The 18,209-nt window shown below is 43.4% G+C and overlaps 2 protein-coding genes across 3 annotated transcripts; one reads left to right on the top strand and one right to left on the bottom strand.

Annotated features, from left to right (window-relative positions):
- Window positions 1-203: 203 nt before the first annotated feature.
- LOC308628967 (eukaryotic translation initiation factor 2D-like) lies at window positions 204-10,324 on the top strand. Of its 2 annotated transcripts, XM_081256399.1 has the most exons (8): window positions 204-397; window positions 1,308-1,498; window positions 2,989-3,072; window positions 3,546-3,636; window positions 6,216-6,323; window positions 8,143-8,396; window positions 8,897-9,014; window positions 10,189-10,324. In XM_081256399.1, exons 1-8 carry the CDS (start codon window positions 342-344, stop codon window positions 10,199-10,201), a joined length of 915 nt encoding a protein of 304 aa, XP_081112525.1. In that variant the 5' UTR covers window positions 204-341; the 3' UTR covers window positions 10,202-10,324. The 2 variants fall into 2 exon arrangements, with proteins under 2 accessions (XP_081112525.1, XP_081112526.1); XM_081256400.1 differs by lacking the exon at window positions 6,216-6,323.
- Window positions 10,245-17,361, bottom strand: LOC308628953 (dual specificity tyrosine-phosphorylation-regulated kinase 3-like; the record flags this gene model as incomplete). Its single annotated transcript, XM_081256376.1, has 1 exon — window positions 10,245-17,361. The coding sequence occupies exon 1, from the start codon at window positions 11,760-11,762 to the stop codon at window positions 10,245-10,247; it is 1,518 nt and encodes a 505-aa protein (XP_081112502.1). The 5' UTR covers window positions 11,763-17,361.
- Window positions 17,362-18,209: the final 848 nt, after the last annotated feature.

The following is an 18,209-nucleotide window of genomic DNA, read 5'->3' as shown; positions in this document are numbered from 1 at the left end:
GGAATCGCTGTTGGCCCCAGAGATACTACAGACGCGCCCGCTCAAGCCACTCGCCTAGGCGCAGAGCCCGGCAGAAGGGGTGAGGCGAAAGGGTGCACCGCTCGGCGCAGGGATCCGCCCCGCCTTCTCCGGCCCCGCCCCCCATGCTTCAGTTCCCAGCCTTGCCATTAGGGGTGGCCGCGAAGCTGCGCGGCCCCGGTTTCCAGCCGGGCCCTTTTCCCAGCCGGGCCCAAGCATGGCTGCCCCCAGGACTGCGGGTTGGGAAGCCTCCGTGCTCGCGCTTTCCTGACAGTCCCTGGCTGCTGTGGTCTCCTTCTCTTCCCCAGGCCCCTCCAGCAGACATGTTTGCCAAGGCCTTTCGGGTCAAGTCCAACACGGCCATCAGGGGGTCGGACAGGTGAGGGAGAGAAGAGCCTGCTCTGCCCACCAGGGCACCCAGACATCTCTCAAGCTCGGCTGGCTCACAGCCTTTTCTGGGCTGGAGGCCGAGGGGTACAGCTGGAGAAGGGACCCCGGGGGGCGGGCAAGGGTGAGTTAGACGTGTTTTGAGAGTGAAGATGGAGAGGAGGCCTGATTTATCTCCCAGGCTGTCTTTTGGATATTTTAGTGAGTTTACGAGAAAGCGTATAATTCAATCAGCGCGTATTGACTGCAGTCTGTTTAAGGTGTCGTGGAGGATGCCAAAATGAAGGAAAACGGGGTCCCTGCCCTACCAAGAGCTTTGAGTCCCTTGGGAGAGATTAGATGGGGCACAGAGAAGTACAAGCATACGAGAAGAAGTGTCTAGTGATTACCACTGGCAGGAGAGACAGGTGGAGGGTGAGGTGAGAGGGGATAAGGCACATGTGGTAAGAAGTGTATCTGTTCAGTTTTGCAAATGAAGGTGTCACCTTGGGAATTTTGGAGGCAGTGTTCTATAGTTGTCATTCTTGGTGCCCTAGCAGAGCTGTTTAATCATAAGTTGACAGATTGGCCAAGCATAGATGAGAAAGGAGTGGGTCCAGGAGCTATGTGTGGAGTCAGGAAGGCAGGGCTTAGTTTCCAGTGGCAGGCTAACTTGGGTCGCTTACCGGATCTCAGTTTTTCCCTCTCTTTGTAAAATGGAAAGACATGCCCCAGGAACATGTGAAAATAGATGAGACATTGGATGAGAAAGAGAATGGGAGGTTTTGGAAGAGTGAGAATACGGCATCATCAACCAGTCTTTTTCTTGGGCCTCGTGATTGTATAGTAAGTCTTGAGTCCTCAGTATTTATTGGAATCCATCCGGGCAGCATACCTACCAGGTGTGTGCGCTCTCTCTGCAGGAGGAAGCTTCGGGCCGAGGTGACAGCTGCTTTCCCCACTCTTGGAACGGATCAGGTCTCTGAGTTAGTACCTGGAAAGGAAGAACTCAACACTGTGAAGTTGTATGCTCACAGAGGGGATGCAGTGACTGTGTACGTGCGTGGTGGTAACCCCATCCTATTTGAACTGGAGAAAACTCTATATCCGACAGGTATGGCAGTGGGATGGAGATGGCCATTACTATGGTCCTTGCCTAACATCTGTTTCTTCCATTAATCCGTCTTCCTTAAAACAAATAAATGCAAAATCTCCCTAAGAATCTTTTTGGACTTAGTGTCCCTAGAATTGGGTCTTTCAAGATCAGAAACTGCTATAGAAGTGAGGGGGAAAAAGGGTTAACACAAAAAGAGGGTGGTTGCCAAGGGAAATTCTGAGGTGAAGAAACACTGGTTTCTAGTGGGTTAAGTAGGGATTGGAGCAGAGGTCGTGAAAAGGGTGGAGTTTCAGGGCATGTAAAAAATGCTTCTTAAAACTTTCACGAGTGGAATTTTCTTAAGCTACTGAAGAGATCCTGTGATGGGAAAGAAGCTGGGTTAGTTAAACTCCATACCCAGCTGTCTTAGTGGTGGACTTTGGTTGCGATGTCTCACAGGGATTCTTTCTTAGGCTCTTGTCTGGCTCTCAGGATACTTTGCTTGCTTTCTTTGTCACAGATCTCAGAGAGGCAGTGTCCTTTTCTCTTTTCCATGGCTGCGGACACCTACTTTGTCATTCGGGGGCTTTTCTTCCTCCCAGCTTGGCTGCAGCAGTGCAGTGCAGTCTCCTACCCCAGGCCACCCTACCCCCACCCAGCTTTGCTGCTGTACACATACAAGCCCTTTTTGATCTAAGGGTTTTACTGCTAATCCCTGTGGAAACAGAGAGAATAAAAATAAGAAACATGGGAAAGTTTCAGAATTTCTTACAGGCTGCTGCCCTGGTTTCGGATTACTTGCTTCTGAGGACATAAAAGGAATCCTCATTGGGGCTCTGTCCCTACTTTTTTCCACTATGGCCATGTTTGGCTGCTGCCGTCCAGGTGGAACAATAGGTGCCTCCAAGTCTCAAGCGATACCCAGTTTCTTAAGTCTCCGCCTTCTTCAAGACTGCAGCCTCTTTGAGAAGGGAGTCAGCCTGATGTAAACTATATGGAATGTGTTTCCCACAGGAAAAGGGGCACTCAGTTCCCAGAGAGGGGAAAAGGGATACTGGACAGGCAAAAGCAGATGTTCACTTCATCACTAGTTTTAGCCTTACACATAAATATCCAACTTTGGCAGCTAAATAGACTCTTAGAGCTGTAGCTCACTTCATGTGTCTTCCGACCAGTAAAAGTGATAACTTCTCAAGATCATAGATTGAGAGAAACTACTGCAAAGAGCTCAGTATAAATATGTAAAGAATGCAGGTCTCTAAGGCTAAAGGAAGCAAGGATTCTCAAGTAAATAGCATATAACATATAAACCGCTTCACAAACTTGCGGTAACCTAATCAAAAGAAAGAATGCAACTTCTTTGGGCATCCCCTTACAACCTTCTCTCTAGCTTTGACTTGAGTTTCTTTTCTACATGTTGATTAATGTGGCCTTAGTGTATGGCTTTGCCATTCCCCAGGGGGTTGACTTTTGGGCAGTAAGTGTTTTCTGGCTCTCTTCTTGGACAGTGTACACCCTGTGGTCTTATCCTGATCTTCTAGCAACATTTACAACATGGCCCCTGGTGCTTGAAAAACTGGTGGGGGGAGCAGGTAAGAGTATTTTCCTATATTCTGGATAGTGGCTGAAACCTACTTAGTAAAGGCCAACTACTTTAATAAATGTACCCATTTTGTGCATTCATATGATTGAAAAATAGAATTTTTCCCTCATGTCTGTTGCATCTCTTACTTGGCTGCTTCCATAAGCTCTCTGACCCTGCTGTAAGGCTTAAATAAGATAAGTGACATGAAAGTGCTCTGTGAACTGCCATATGCTATACTTTAGATTAATAAACTGAATTTAGGAAACCAGAATAAGATAGATCATGGAACTGGACCCTCAGCTTGGTGCTTCAGTTTGACCACTAGTCTCCCAGAAGGAAAAGGTCTGATCCTCAGTTTGCCACTTTTTATTTTCATTATGAATAATGTAGTTGATGCTTAACAAATGTATGTTTGTTGAGCAAATGAGTAAATGATGAAGTAAACTGTGGAGTTAGTTGCAATGCTTTTGTTTCCTGCAGATTTGATGCTGCCAGGGCTAGTGGTGCCCCCTGCTGGTCTGCCTCAGGTACAGAAGGGTGACCTCTGTGCCATTGCCTTGGTGGGGAACAGGTACTGTGCCAGTCAGCTGTGCCTATGGGGAAACAACTTAGGGAAAACTTGGGAGGGGTGGGAATGACAACTTCACAGCATATGGATAAAGGATTAAAAGAAAAAACATATTCTTCCTGAGCAATCAGAGAGTGGGGAATGGCAGTGAGCCTGTGGGGTGTCCATACATCTGGGCCAAGTGTATTTGCTCCTGCTGCTGCTGCTTCCTTTTTAAAATTTATTTGTTTTTTTTCTCCTTTAAACATTTTTTTCTTAGATTTACAGAAGAGTTGCAAGTATAGTACAGAGTCCTGAAATACTCCTTACCCAGCTTCCTGTAATGATAACATCTTGTATAACCACAGTACAGTTATCAACACTAAGGAATTAACATTGGTACAGTCCTTTTGACACTATTACAGACTTTATGCATATTTCCCCAGTTTTCCCACGATGTCTTTTTTTCCTTTTTTTGTGTTCAAGAATCCAGTCCAGGGTACCACATTGCATTTAGTTGTCATGTCTTCTTAGTCTCCTGTCTGTGACATTTTCTTGGTCTTTCCTGCCTTGCATGACTTCAACATTATTTTTGTCGAACATCCACATCATCATCCTCATCTTTTAATTATTTTTAATAGATTTATTGAGATATAGTTTTCATACTATAAAATTCACCTGTTTCAAATGTACGATTCAGTGATTTTTTTTTAGTATATTTACAGGGTTGTTCAGCCATCACCACAGTGTCTCTTTTTTAAAATAAATTAGGAAGTAATGGTATGAACAGTTGTGAAAAATCAAAACCCTCTCACCCCATAATCCTTTTCTCCTCGAAGTAACCATTATCATTCTGATGCACGTCCTTGTCAGCCTTCTTCAATGCATATATACACGGGCATATAAAATGTATGGTTTGGGGTGTGTATGTTTAAAAATACAAATAAACAAACTTTATCCCTATTACTTTTTCACTTCAGGTAGTGGGGACATGTTCCATGTCAGCAAGCACAGATAAGCTGAATCTTTTTACCCACTGTGGGGTGATGGGAAAAGTCCTCTTCTAGTGGACATTGTGGTTGCCTCTACTTCGTCTCTATCACAAACAAGATCTTCCTGATGCCTCTAGGGACACTAGTGCCAATATTTTTCTAAAGTAGGTACTAGGAAGCAGAACTGTTTGGCTGAAGATCGTGCATATTTTCTGTTGCCCTATAAAAATGCTGTGTCAGTTTTCCCTCCTACCTACAGGGTATATGGAGCCTGTTTCCTTACATGCTCACCGACACTGGATATGATGGGTCATTTTCATTTGTATCATCCTGAATGAAAAATGACATCTTATTATTTTACTCATTGCTTCTTTGAGAGGGAAACATGGGAGGCATGGGAGGGGTCAGTGTTTAAAGATCTTATTTTTGTTGCTCATATTCTCCCATTTTCCTTGAACCTTTGGGAACCAAGCACCTAGAAATGTTTCGTCCCTTGTTTACCTGTAGCAAAACTTGAAGTTGAAAAGAATGGTGAAATTATTGTTTTTTCCCCCCAGTATTCTATCCAAGATCGGAGAAAACTACATAAATGTGTATTTGGCCTCTGAGTTTGGCATTTAGAATGTATGTGGGAATGAATCCTAGGTGGTTTATGGAAGGGGGTGAGGGTACAAGGGAGTTTACTAAAACTACAAGACAGGTTCGAGACCGAAGTTCTTGAGCCATTGACGATTCCAAGGGTGGAAGACAAAGACCCGTCTTTTAGGAACTGGGAAAGAAGCCAAATTCAAAGATTCTGTGGCAGGAACTGACCCATGGGCACAGGAAGTGGAGCCACCGGATTAGCAAACGTTTTTTTTTGAAGTTCAGGTGTTGGGAAATCTGCCCTTGAATCGTCTCCCTTGGGTCCAGGCAACGTTGCCAGGCTTGTATATTCCCCTCCTGTTAGCCAGCTGGACACCGATCCTTACAGGCAATGTGTGAGCATTGCTGAGTAACAGTGGGCTGACAGAGATTTCCCATTTGGGCTTTGGAAGTTTTTTGTAGTTATTGTAAATGTGGTTGTTTCTGATATTTTGGACACATCCAGTTCTTAGATAGATGTTATACAGAGCAAGGCCTGTTATAAAGAACCAACTCAGAAGGAACCTTTCGTTGGTACCACTGTATCTCTCTTCTCTCTTCCCTCTGGCATCCCTCAGCCTAATTTATGGCATATGAATGGCCTCCCTTCTGAATTTCCATATAGGATGGCTATGCCTTTTTTAAGATAGGGGAGATAATTTATTTTTTGAAATTAAAGAAAGGGAACTTTAAATATCCTTCTGAGTCCTGGCTGGGTTTGGTTCATAATAAGAATATAAGAATGATAACATCAGTAGAGGAGTTACTTACACAGAAGGGAATATTTGGTCAAGGAATTTTTGAAAGTCATATGTGTAGGTAATTTGAATAAGATTGAGACTGCACCGAGTTTTAGCTCTGTGATACAAGTGGATGCTTCAGATTTGCAACCGTGGTGCTTTGAACACATGTGTAGAAACCTGGTCCTGACATGTGCCCTCCTGGAAGACTTTCCCTGACCCTCGTCTCTGACCTCCTCCTTCTCAGAGCCCCCGTTGCCATCGGAGTTGCTGCCATGTCCACAGCCGAGATGCTGACCTCAGGTCTGAAGGGAAGGGGCTTCTCTGTGCTCCACACCTACCAGGACCACTTGTGGTGGGTTCCATGCTTTTTCTGTTTTATAGGGAGCTGGGTGGGCGGAGGGAGCACAGGGCCTGGATTGAGAAGCGAGAGTTTTGATCCCTGCTGTGTCCTTAGTCAAGTTGCTGACCCTAGACATTAATTTCCTTGCAAAATGTGGAGAAAAGATTTTTTTTTTGGCCTGTTTAGAAAAGAAATTACAGAGAACTTGATTTCCTAGGTGAATTATAGAATCCTAGGGCTGGAAGAAGGCCTTAGGGATTGTCTTCTCTGCCTCTCAGTACAGTGATATTCTTTATTTTTATGGCACTGGTCGATCTGGCCTTTTCTGCCGTGTACATTTAGGCATTTTCTGACCCCATGATGAGTGCTCGGGAATTCTCACATCTGAATCCAGATCAAAGCAGAGTAGATCCTCAGGCACCAGGGTGACAACCTGATGACTTTCCTGTTGTTCAAGTTCCACATTTAGGATCTCCTCCTCATTACGGAACTTGCACTTTCTCACTGTGACGGGTGCTCTCTGGAGCTGTATGTGAGTTTATTTTCTGGTTATTTTCGTGTCATTTAACCAAAATAGTAAGTAGTGCTTTTCTCGAAAGCAGTCTACCTGGTCTTCTGGCCAAGTGTTGTGTGGCCTGTTGGTATAGATTTACCCTTACGTTTTTAGTCAGTCTTGGAGTTACTTATTTTACAAGTATTGGCCAAGCCCTGCTTTGCTGGAGGTACAGCCTCATCAGTGTGGGTTTCAGCAGGCATCTGAGGGCTGCTTACTCACGTACTCCCAGCACCTTGTTTTCTGACTGTTAGTCTGGGCAGTTAAGGTCCTGTTGTCTAAATTGTTTTATCAGTGGCTGCCTCAGTCTCCCGTCCTCCCGCCCTTTGAAAACACTTATGGTATTTACCTGATCAGAATAGCCTAAACATACGCTCTGGCCTCACTAGTAGCCATACTTAATAAGCCTTGCTGCGGCTGTTAGTAAAACTTTGTTTGACTTGCATAATCTTAGTTAACATAAAGCTTTTTGTTTTTACCGCTCTGCTATGTGGCATCCCTTTTTTTCCTGTCTTCATAAGGCTTAGTGGCATAAAGCCATTGTAATCTCTACTCTGCAGGTTAGATTGCATTCTTTTTTTTCAGTTGAGGTATAGTTGATGTACAATGTTGTGTTAGTTTCAGGTGAACAGCCAAGTGATTCTAGTGACCATTAGTATATCTAGTGATTCTAGATATAGATATATACATATATGTTCTTTCTCAGATTCTTTTCCATTAAAGGTTATTACAAGGTATTGAATATAGTTCCCTGTGCTATACAGTTGGTCCTTGTCATTTATCTATTTTAGATTGCATTCTGATTTAACACAGAAGCAGTCTTGAGCAGTCTTGAGCAGTCCAGGTGTTTGTAATTTGTTCCATACGCTCAACCTTGGGTTTGTATTTCACCAACCTGGTACTACAGATGCGTTTGCAATCTTCATTTGGTTATTTAATTCAAAATGGTTTTATTTTTAATTTATATGAAGGGAATACTTTGGAAGGGGAGCTCCACTTTAACTATGTTGTCTTTAATTTTTCTCTGTCCCTGAATTCTGTTTGGTTTAAGGAGGAGGCAAGAATTACTCTCCCCATTTCAAAGATGAGGAAACTGAGGCATGGGACTTCTCTGGGCCCAGAATTGGAAACAGAGTTGAGAGGCACACCCAGGTTCTCTGGCCTCTCCTGGACACCCCTGCCCGTGGGTCTTACTCTCTCTGGACCCCTGCTGACCCCCTGACCGGGGCTGGAGTGTTGTGGCTGCTGCTCAGTGTTTCTGACATGAGGTTTTTGCAGGCGATCTGGAGACAAGTCCTCTCCACCATCCATTGCTCCACTGGCCCTGGATCCCCCAGATCTCAGTGAAGAGAAGGGGTCTGTCCAGGCAGACACCACCTTGCAGGGAGACATGAGGCGCCTGACCCTGGCGGGAGAGGAGGAGGAGGGGGAGGTTCAGCAGAGGTGTGGGGAGAAGTCCCCGTCGGAAGCTACAGAAGACCCCAGTGTCGGGGGCCTGAGCCCAGAGCCCACGGACAGCAAGACCCTTCCAGGTACAGCTCTGGCAGGAGCAGGGCGCTCGCCTCTCAGTGTGGGGACTGAAGCGCTGGGCTCTGCTTCCGCCCAGAGCGGCGCCACGGCTCCGGGAGGGGCGGGGAAAGGCCTTAGTTTTGGTGAGGGTGGTGCCACAGCCCTTTGCCATCTTACCTGGGAGTCTTGCGCATATGTCGCGTTTCCCTGGATACCCGTCGGCTCTGCTATTTGGACTGTTCCCAGCTACACGGCCCTCTTAGTTTTCTTCTGGCTCTGACTTCTCTATCAGAGAAGCATCCGCGCCTGGCTGGGTGGGACTTTGTGGCCTGACCCCCTCTGTGGGGTCAGACCTCTGTAAAGGCTCAGTGTTCTAGAGAGTCTGGGAGCTTTGGTGCCTGGGAATGGGCTCCTTCAGAGCTGAGGGGTGAGGTACGGATGTCACCGTGCGGGGAGTTATCTTGTGCTGCGCGGGCCTTCTGGGGCCCTCAGGAAGGATGTGGTTCTTGTCTTCTCCTTGCAGAGCAAATGGACGAACTGTTGCAGAGATGCTTCTTGCGTGCTTTGAAGTACCGCGTCAAAAAGGCTGACCTCCCTTTACTCACCAGCACTCTCCTGGGCAGCCACATGTTCTCCTGCTGGTATGGAAGGCATGGTGTGGTCTGGGGGTCGGGCGGTGGGTCTGTCTCCTGCTCTTTGGTGGTAGGATGGGACAAGGCTGATGGGGGAATTGTTTCAGGGACATGATGTGGAAAGAGCGAAGTGGAGGGTTGATCTAGCAAACACTGAGTTTTAAAGACTTAAGTTTTAGCCAGTGAAAGGATGTCGAGGAAATGAAGGTTAAAATGCGCAAGGCGCTTTGAGCACTGCCTCTGCTGTGGTGATTCTGGGCTCTTTTATGGATTGGGCAGCATGTCCGGCCCCGGAAGGGCCCTGGGGCAGCCTGTTTGTTCTGGAGGCTTCAGTCCCCTCACACCTTTCTGAAGAGTAGGTGGGCCAGATTAGGTTGTGTCAACAGGAAGAATCGGTGTGAACCCCCCCACCCGACCCGCACACACAGCCACCAGCAGAGGGAGTGTTACATGTGGGTTGAACCTGGACTTTGAAGACTGAGCCATCTGGGCTCAAAAGCCAGCTCCCCAGGGTGTTGGAGCAAAGGTGTATTTGAGCCCATTACCAGGCTTCTCTGAGCCCTGATTTCTAACACTTGTAAGATTGCTGTCAAGATCGAATAACCTGACATTTAATAAGCACCCAGTAAATATTATCATGTCAGGAGATTTGCTGATTGATTTTCACCTCAAGTCTGAACTTCTTTCTTTTTGAGAATTTTGCTCTGTTTTTTAAACAAGGGGTTTTAATGTAATTCTCTTCCTCTACGTGTGAGCTTCTTTAAGGCATTCTATACACATGTGGGGTCTGGAGTGCGCGGCAGATCTAGTTTTCAGTCTCATCTATAACTACGGCCATGTCCCAAATTAAGCCTCTGGAACAGATGCCGAGGGAGACTAGAAGTGAATGTTCAGGATATACTTTCTGGTATATCGTCTACCTTGAGAGAAAAGGATTTAAACCCACAGAATAATACACAGGTTGGTGAACACCTGACAATAATAACAAAAGATGCACTGACTTATAAAAAGTCTTTTACTATGTATCCCAGGATGGCCAATACAAGCTGGTTAGGTAATTAGCCCTTCAAGAGTTCTTTTACAGTCATATAAAAATGCTTTGCCTTGTTAAAAAAAGATATCTAGTCTACCAAAAACATATCCATTAATGGGCTTGGTGTTGTTTCTTTTTTTCCATTTTCAGGTTTGCAAGATAATTAAAAATACCTACATTTCATCTCTGAGCACACCAGCTGTCCATTAGCTAATCAGTTTTGGCAATACAGTGCACAGAGGTATACCACCACTGGTTTCTGACATTAAGTTAGCTTTAAGCTTATTGGCTATTCGTACAATTGGAGGCAGCTTGCAACCCAGGCCCTGGAAAGCATTTGCAGGGTTTACTACCCTTTTGCCTGACACCTTTTCAATGGTGAGAGGTCTGGGCACAGACTTGCTAATCCAAGGGTGTCTTAGTGCTTGAGCTGGGGTCAGGCGGGCAGAGGGGTCCCAGGTAAGACACCTTTTCAAAAAGTCTATGAAGAAGTAATCATCACACCCCTTCAGTGCTGTCCGCCAGTCTTTGCTGCCTGGGGGACCCCGCTTCTTAACCCTCCGTGAACGACTGCCCACAAACACAACCCTCCCATCTGCCTGACTGGTCACAAAACAGTAGCGAGGTAGGCCCCTGGAGTTAATAAAGTACTTGGCACGTTTGGATTGCTCCAGGAATTTTGGTGGTGGCATCCCTAGAAGCTCCATCATACAGGCCAGCTGGTCTCCTTCATCCTCTCCAGGGAAGAGAGGATGTCCTGTTAAAAGTTCTGCAAGGATGCAGCCAAAACTCCACATGTCAATGGACGTGCTATAGCGGCTTCCTAAGATGATCTCTGGAGCTCTGTAGAACCGAGACTGGATATAGGTGTAAAGCTTCCGGTACTCAAAACAGCTGGACCCAAAGTCAATGACCTTAGTCGCACTGTGCCCATAGTGTTTCAGGAGAATGTTTTCTGGCTTCAGGTCACAGTGAATGATCTTGTTTCTGTGGAGAGCATCCAAGGATTGCAAGATGGATTGAGCAAACTTGCGAACCAACTGGATACTAAAACCCTGGAACTTGTTTTTTTTCATGAGCTCATAAAGGTCTACGCTCAGTAACTCAAAGGCCATGCAAACATGGTTCCGGAACGTGAAACTTTCCAGCATATGAATAACGTTCATGCTACCGGTTTTATCCCGCTTTTTAAGATGCTCCAAAATCCGGATCTCCTCGGCTGCTTGGCGATGGAGGTGCTTTTCATTGCGTACCATCTTCAGGGCCACGTACTGTCGAAGTTTGTGATCATAGACCCGGGCTACCTGCCCAAAACTGCCCTTGCCAATAATTTTCAGCACCTCATATCGATAAGCTAGATGGTCTCGAGGCACGTGAATGTAGGCCCCATCTGCATCATCATAACCCCCATTATTGGGACCACCGATAACTCCATGTCTTTTCTTGGCATTTGGACCCACAAAGTAAATTTCTGGATAATTGATGATTTCCAGCTTCTCATAAGCAGTGAGGTGGTGTTTATACTGCTTCAGTGCTTGTTCTGGAGTCAGAGGCAACACTTTGGATGCTTTGGATGAACTGCTGGATTTTACTGTATTCAAACGATCTGAACTTTTACCCTGAGAAACTGTAGGAGAGCATTTTTCAGAGTCGTTGATGCCATCTGACTGAAAAGTATCAGATCTTCTGTTGCCAGATTCTTGAAATAGTTGTTCTACCTTCATCTCACCTCCATTCAGGAAGCACTGAGTAGGATCTCTTGTTAAATGCTCAGTGGTGATCTACGGCAAAGAGAAGTGAATCTATGTTAAAGTCACTAAAAACGGTGGAAGAACGAAAGAATCGTCCCCCTGACTGAACAAAACAACAAAACATGCCAGTTGTGTAGTTAAAAGGCCCAAAAGTGAGATAAGAAAAGCAGGAGTCTCTAGAAACTCGTGTTATGTTAATCCTTAGGTTCCCTGACTGCTGTGGCCACCCCAGCCCCACTACATAGGCCTCCCTTTGTTCAAAACAAGACGGTCATCTTACCATACCCGAAACATGCTAGATTCCTTCTAACTGGTATGTCTTCCTACCGAGAATCTTTTCACCCCATCCACTCAAATCCTACGCTCTTTCAAAGCCCAATGCTACTCCTCCCTCTTCCACTTAGAACTACTCCAAGCCCATACTAACTATGGCTCCACTCACATCTTAGCTGCAGCTTTTCGAGTCTGCCACGTAATCTGGCCCTTGTTATATATATACTGTCCTATATTGTTCACAAACTGTTTCAAGTATCTTCCCAAATCTTAAGGGCATGTACCAGGAGCAAATGAATACATATTAAAGTGTTCTGTAAATGATAAAGGGACAGAGGCAGGATGTGATCCCCAGGTCTTCTGAATCTTGGTCCAGAACATTAACATAACCTGGTACCAGCTTCTCCTAGTGCCTGTACTATTCTCCAGTAGGGCTGAATGTTGACCTTGGCCTGGAATCAACCAAGGCCTCATCATCTACTCCTGGGTCCCCAAATAAATGATCGCATCTTTCTATCTCAGTTCATTGAATCACAAAATTTCTAATCCAGAGAGAACTCTTGAGATCACCAAGGCCAATTCTTTATGTATCTGATGAATAGCAGTGAGAATCTAAGGCGCCCGGGTGCTTCTTGTAAAACTCTCCTAAAGACAAAGAGTCTCCTTCCTCTCTCCTTCCCTTGCTCATAGACACATACACTAGTCTCCCTCAGCAAACGCCTACGTGACAAAGGCATACAACTCTTTTTACTTGATTTGGCATCACCTTTTCCTGCAAGGAACAATAACCCACAGAAGAAAACTCTACTTATTAAATACCTCTGAAATGAAATAAGATTCTTTGAAACTCGGTGGAGGGAAAGACAATGAAAAAGCCAAACGCTAAAAAAAATACTAAGAAAAATATAAGAATGTGCTAGAAGGAAAGAAGAAAAAAAGTGCTACATCTGTTGTTTAAAAAAAAAAGTCTGGGATACTTCAAAGAACAACTGTTTTTCTTAACAGACCCTGAAGAACTTTACCCCCGATGTGTATGATTGAGAGCCTCTATGATCAGGGGTAGATAATTCCAGAGAAGCTCTGAGCTATCTTTATGATCTCTTAAAATATAACGCAAATTATAAGGTAATGATCCAAAGTGGCCAACCATTTAAAAAAGAGAATTTTAATATAACCTAAGCAAACAACACCTGACCCATCACCTATATAAATATAAAAGATGTAAATATAAAAAACAAAAAAGGGATGAAAAAAACATTAAGTGTTGTCATACTTTAGACAGCCCCTAATTTAGTTATAAAAGCACGACATTAGTTCCTGCCTGCTTCTTTTAGGTCATTTAATCAATTTAAACATTTATATAGTACTACAGTTACAAAAATGAGGCACTGCACCATCTTACATAAAAGCAAAGCAGCCAGTACAACGGTAGCCATACTTTGGCATTGAGTTTCTAAATAAAGAGGCAAGATACGGACCAGGAGAGATCTCTGATACCAAAATAGAGAACTATCACTAGTCAAGAAAATAAAACAGGCTGGCAGACAGAACCTAAATACCTTGCTAAGATGTAAATATAACGCAACATTTTGTTTATCAGCAATTAAGTCAAATAACCATTCCTGTTTTTAGGGATGGAAAAAAAAGGCCTCATCCATCCATCTAACATTCACATGAGCACTAATTGTTCACAATTATAAAAGTGCCAAAAAACAGGTTACCTCAAGGCACTACAATCTATTAGGAGATAGGTTTGGCTGAACTAGGGAATTATAATTATTTGGTTTTAGGTAGATTTACATAACAAAACCAAATATTTGCATGCATCTAAACCAGTTTTCCTTAAATTTTTACTACCTAACCTAAATGCATCTAAATATTTACTGCTAAAATCTTGGGGACACATTCTGAAGAAATGTGAAGTCAGAAGGCCTAGGTTGGGGTCCTGGCTACACTGCTCAAACACTGTAGGTCCCAGGGTAGGCTTAACCTTTAGCCCAGTTTCTTAGCCTCAATTTCTTTATCTTTAAAATGTGGATAATAATACCTCCTTGCAGGATGTTGTGTGAATCAAATTATAATTAGTAATATATGTGAAAGACCCTCAGAAACTATAAAACATGTTAAAAACACTGGTAACAATTAGGCAAAATTCTCAATATATTGTTTAAACTCCAATACACCCTCCCTTTCCCCTTTCAGCTTATCTTTTCTCTCTGTGGTGCCTTCCTCTGCAGTTCCAGACTCCCTCCACCAGACATCTGGCATCAACTATGCCTTCTGCTCCGTGAAGGCCTGCACAATCAGCCTTCCCTTAGGATGCATGGAAACACCTCACCCACTTTCTCCCCCACATAAAACCTCCTTTCAACTTGCCATGCAATTTAATGGGTTATCTCTCCAGACATATTTGACCTTTAAAAAGATCAATGCCTTAACCCAAGGGAATGACTCTCTAGGACCCGCGGTCATCAATGACAAGCTGGTAGGAAAGGTATTTGTGGTCCAGGGTCCACCCCTGGGCATTTCACCTACTCTACCTACATGTAAGGCTGTGCTGGCTCTGGAGGTATTCATTTCTGTTTGTGGTAAAGAGAGGGTCTCAGGTACAGACTGTTAATAAGAACAGAAATTTAACTTCCACAGAACTATTACAATAAGATTAAGGATGTCATTTGGATTTCCTGACTCATGGTTTTTCCTTAAAGTGAGCCTAAATCTCTCTCTCTGCAAATTAAGTCTTATTTTGCCCTCCGGAACTACACAGGAGTGTCCAAATTTCCATGTTAAAGCCCTTCAGATACCTAAAAGGGGCTGTCCTGCCTTCACCATTTTTTCTCGAGGCTCATCATCCCCATCACATCCTCCACCTCACACAGCCTGGGTCAGGCTGCCTTACTATATCCTATTCACGTTCTCAGCACGTTATGGGCTGCACGTTATATCTCTCTGCAAGTGTGGCTTCCAGAACAGAACAAGACACTTCAGGTCTAGTCCCCTGTGGACTGTCAAGGTTTGAACCTCCAATGAATCTGAAGAATTCCAGAAAGAAATTTTTCCACACAGGGAGGGGTTCTCGCCTTAGCTTTCTTTCCTTTCCTGTAATAACTCAAATACTGGTCTGAATCAATTATGTATCAAGTCTGCTGTGCTATAAATAAAATCTTCCTTCCGTTGTTCTACGAGAATCTACAATTTTCACACATGTTAAAGTAGTTACAAAACACTATATATTTCTAGTCTAGGGTTATAATCACAAGAACTGACCAATGTCTGCTATCGACTTCAAATATTTTAACTATGTAATTATATCCAGAGAGACAAATAATGCCAGATTAATCATGTTTTATTTAAGAATGCTTCATGTACATTGTTAATTTGGAGCGCTCTTTTTTTTTTTTTTTAACACCCCTGTATTGGAGTATAATTGCTTTACAATGGTGTGTTAGTTTCTGCTTTATAACAAAGCGAATCAGCCATACATATACATATGTCCCCATATCTCCTCCCTCTTGCGTCTCCCATCCTCCCTATCCCACCCCTCTAGGTGGTCACAAAGCACCGAGCTGATCAATTTGGAGCACTCTTGACATTTCAAATAGAATCTTCAACTGCGTTAACCAAGTCTTAAAGATCTTGTTGAGAAATTCAGAAAAGGAATATCCTTCTCGTCCAGATATAAAACACCACCCCCTCCCTCGTTCTCGACCCTAAATCTCTGCAACACAAAGCTAACCCAATAAAAGCCTATGAGCAGATGATTTATAGTTTCCAACAAGAATGTAAGGCCATCTTGGATAAACAAGGAAGCCAAAGCACTTTGTGAAATGAGCAATAGCGTCTTGCAATGGAGTCATGGCATAATGAACTATAAGTGTTACTAAGAGGTCAAAGCACTTTTTTCAGCAAAATTTGCAAAGACACCATTGTTTTAGAATCTAAAATCTTGTGTTTTGCAAGCTGTGTTACTCTGAATACCACACAGTAAAAAAATTCATTTTGATCCTGAAACATATAATTTAATTGCCCTACTATATGGTGATTAGCACTGGCCAACTCTGAAGTAAAGTTAAAATGGACTTTAAGTCACATGATGACGGACTGTAAAAGTTTCCCAGAGAGATGTGCTAATTGTCAGCAAGTAACCACGAAATCTGATAGTCAACACACGAGTATATAGGTGGTTCTGGAGCTCTTAGAGGTTTTTACATATTAAAAACAATAAGCTTGTGGAGAATGGAAACTTACTGCACTTTAGAAAGGAGATTAAAAATAGGGTGACCAGCCTTCCAAATATATGTAGCCCGTATCTTGTAATATTATTAGCCTTGAAAGTAGTGAAGGGGTTGATTTTTAATGGCAAAAGCTGACAAAGCGTTGGGAAGGACTATGAAAAATGCAAGCACTGTTTTACATAGAAATAATTTTAGGTCTTAAACAGAAATAGGAAGGAGAATTATTGATAAATTAGTCTACTCAATTATTCAGTTTGTTCGTTGATGATATATGCAGCAAATTTTAAAGTCACAGGATAGATTCTCCCTGTCATGGAACTTGTCCAAAACCCTGCTCTCCCTACCTCTCTATGAGTGCCGAGGGACTGGGAATTAATTTATTCTCTTAAACATAAAACGGTGTCAAAAGCTAAATGTCTGCAAGCTCCAAAATGATTAAATGCATCGAAACCAAAATGTATTGCTCAAGTTTCATTTATGATCTATAAAATGGTTCTCTTAAGCATACTAATAAGCTAGGACTGCATTTCTACCGTGCAGGAAAAATCTGCAGATCTGTAAGTTCAGAGGTATTTTCTGTTTCTTGTTCTTGTTAAAATGAGCCATCATAATATACTGCACATATCATTCTATCAAAAAAAAATAACCACTATCTAGGGCTTCCCTGGTGGCGCAGTGGTTGAGAGTCCGCCTGCCGATGCAGGGGACACGGGTTCGTGTCCCGGTCCGGGAAGATCCCACATGCCGCGGAGTGGCTGGGCCCGTCAGCCATGGCCGCTGAGCCTGCGCGTCCGGAGCCTGTGCTCCGCAACGGGAGAGGCCACAACAGTGAGAGGCCCGCGTACCGCAAAAAAACAAACAAACAAACACTATCTAGATAAAAGTAGCATGTCGTTTTTTCCCCTATTTACCCCAGTGATTGAAAGGAATAGGTGGGCTCCAAATCAAAATCATTCTGAAAAGCTGAACTTGGACCACAGAAATTGTTATTTCAAAGTCAAGAGAAACCAAAAGTGAATAAAAAAGAGCCTGGGTTACCAGTGACATGTAACTGTACCTTGACCATTTAAAGTAGCACTTCCTCCTTTCCAGGCCCATTAGAGCTCAAAGAATTACTTCATTTACTTACATTTAGTCTTCTGGGTAGAGGTGGTTCAGAAGGATTGCAGAGTGTATTTGAACAGGGTGAGCCTTTGGTTTCATCTATTAGGACAGTATCATAGACAAAATCATCCAATCTAGTTGAAAGGATTACAGATAAAATCTGTCAGTAACTGAAGTATATAAATTTGTATTTCCAAAACACCCTTTAACTGCTTCATATCTGCTACAAAGAAGAATTAATACAAACAAATGTCCACACTGCATTTTGGCACTGAATACACACCACAGGGGTATTTGGCAGAGGAAGGGAGGAAACCCAACTTTTCCTCCTTTTTTTATTTTTAAAGAAAGGACAGCATTTCTAGGTTTATAGTTTGAACTTGTTAAAATAAGTCTTACTTTCTGAATGTTGTTAACAATAGGGACCATCAAAAGAATCTCATTTAACTTACTACTTGAAAACGAAGGCTAGTTGAAATCTGAAGCCTAAAAGCTAACCAGAACAAACAAACAAGACAGAGAACTGTATTTTCAAGTCGGAGACTTGGATTCTAATCTCAGCTCTACCACTGGCTACTCTACCTTCCTCTCTGAGCCGTTGGCCACATGTTGTAAAGGGAAGAATAGTTCCAGTCTACGCACTTCTGGGTCTCACAAGCAAGAAATAAAAGGCCTTCTTAGGGCTTTCTCTATATTTATTTATTTACTTTCCTACTTAACATCTATCTAACTTGTAGAAAACTACAGTGAATTCTACAGCAAATACTATAGGGATTCTCTAAATTACAAAACGTACTGGATTTCACAT

Source organism: Mesoplodon bidens (genome assembly GCF_964165515.1).
Source record: "Mesoplodon bidens genome assembly, chromosome: 2".
Taxonomy (NCBI): domain Eukaryota; kingdom Metazoa; phylum Chordata; class Mammalia; order Artiodactyla; family Ziphiidae; genus Mesoplodon; species Mesoplodon bidens.
The sequence above is the reverse complement of the archived record's forward strand: the minus strand, read 5'-3'. Positions and strand labels throughout refer to the sequence as shown.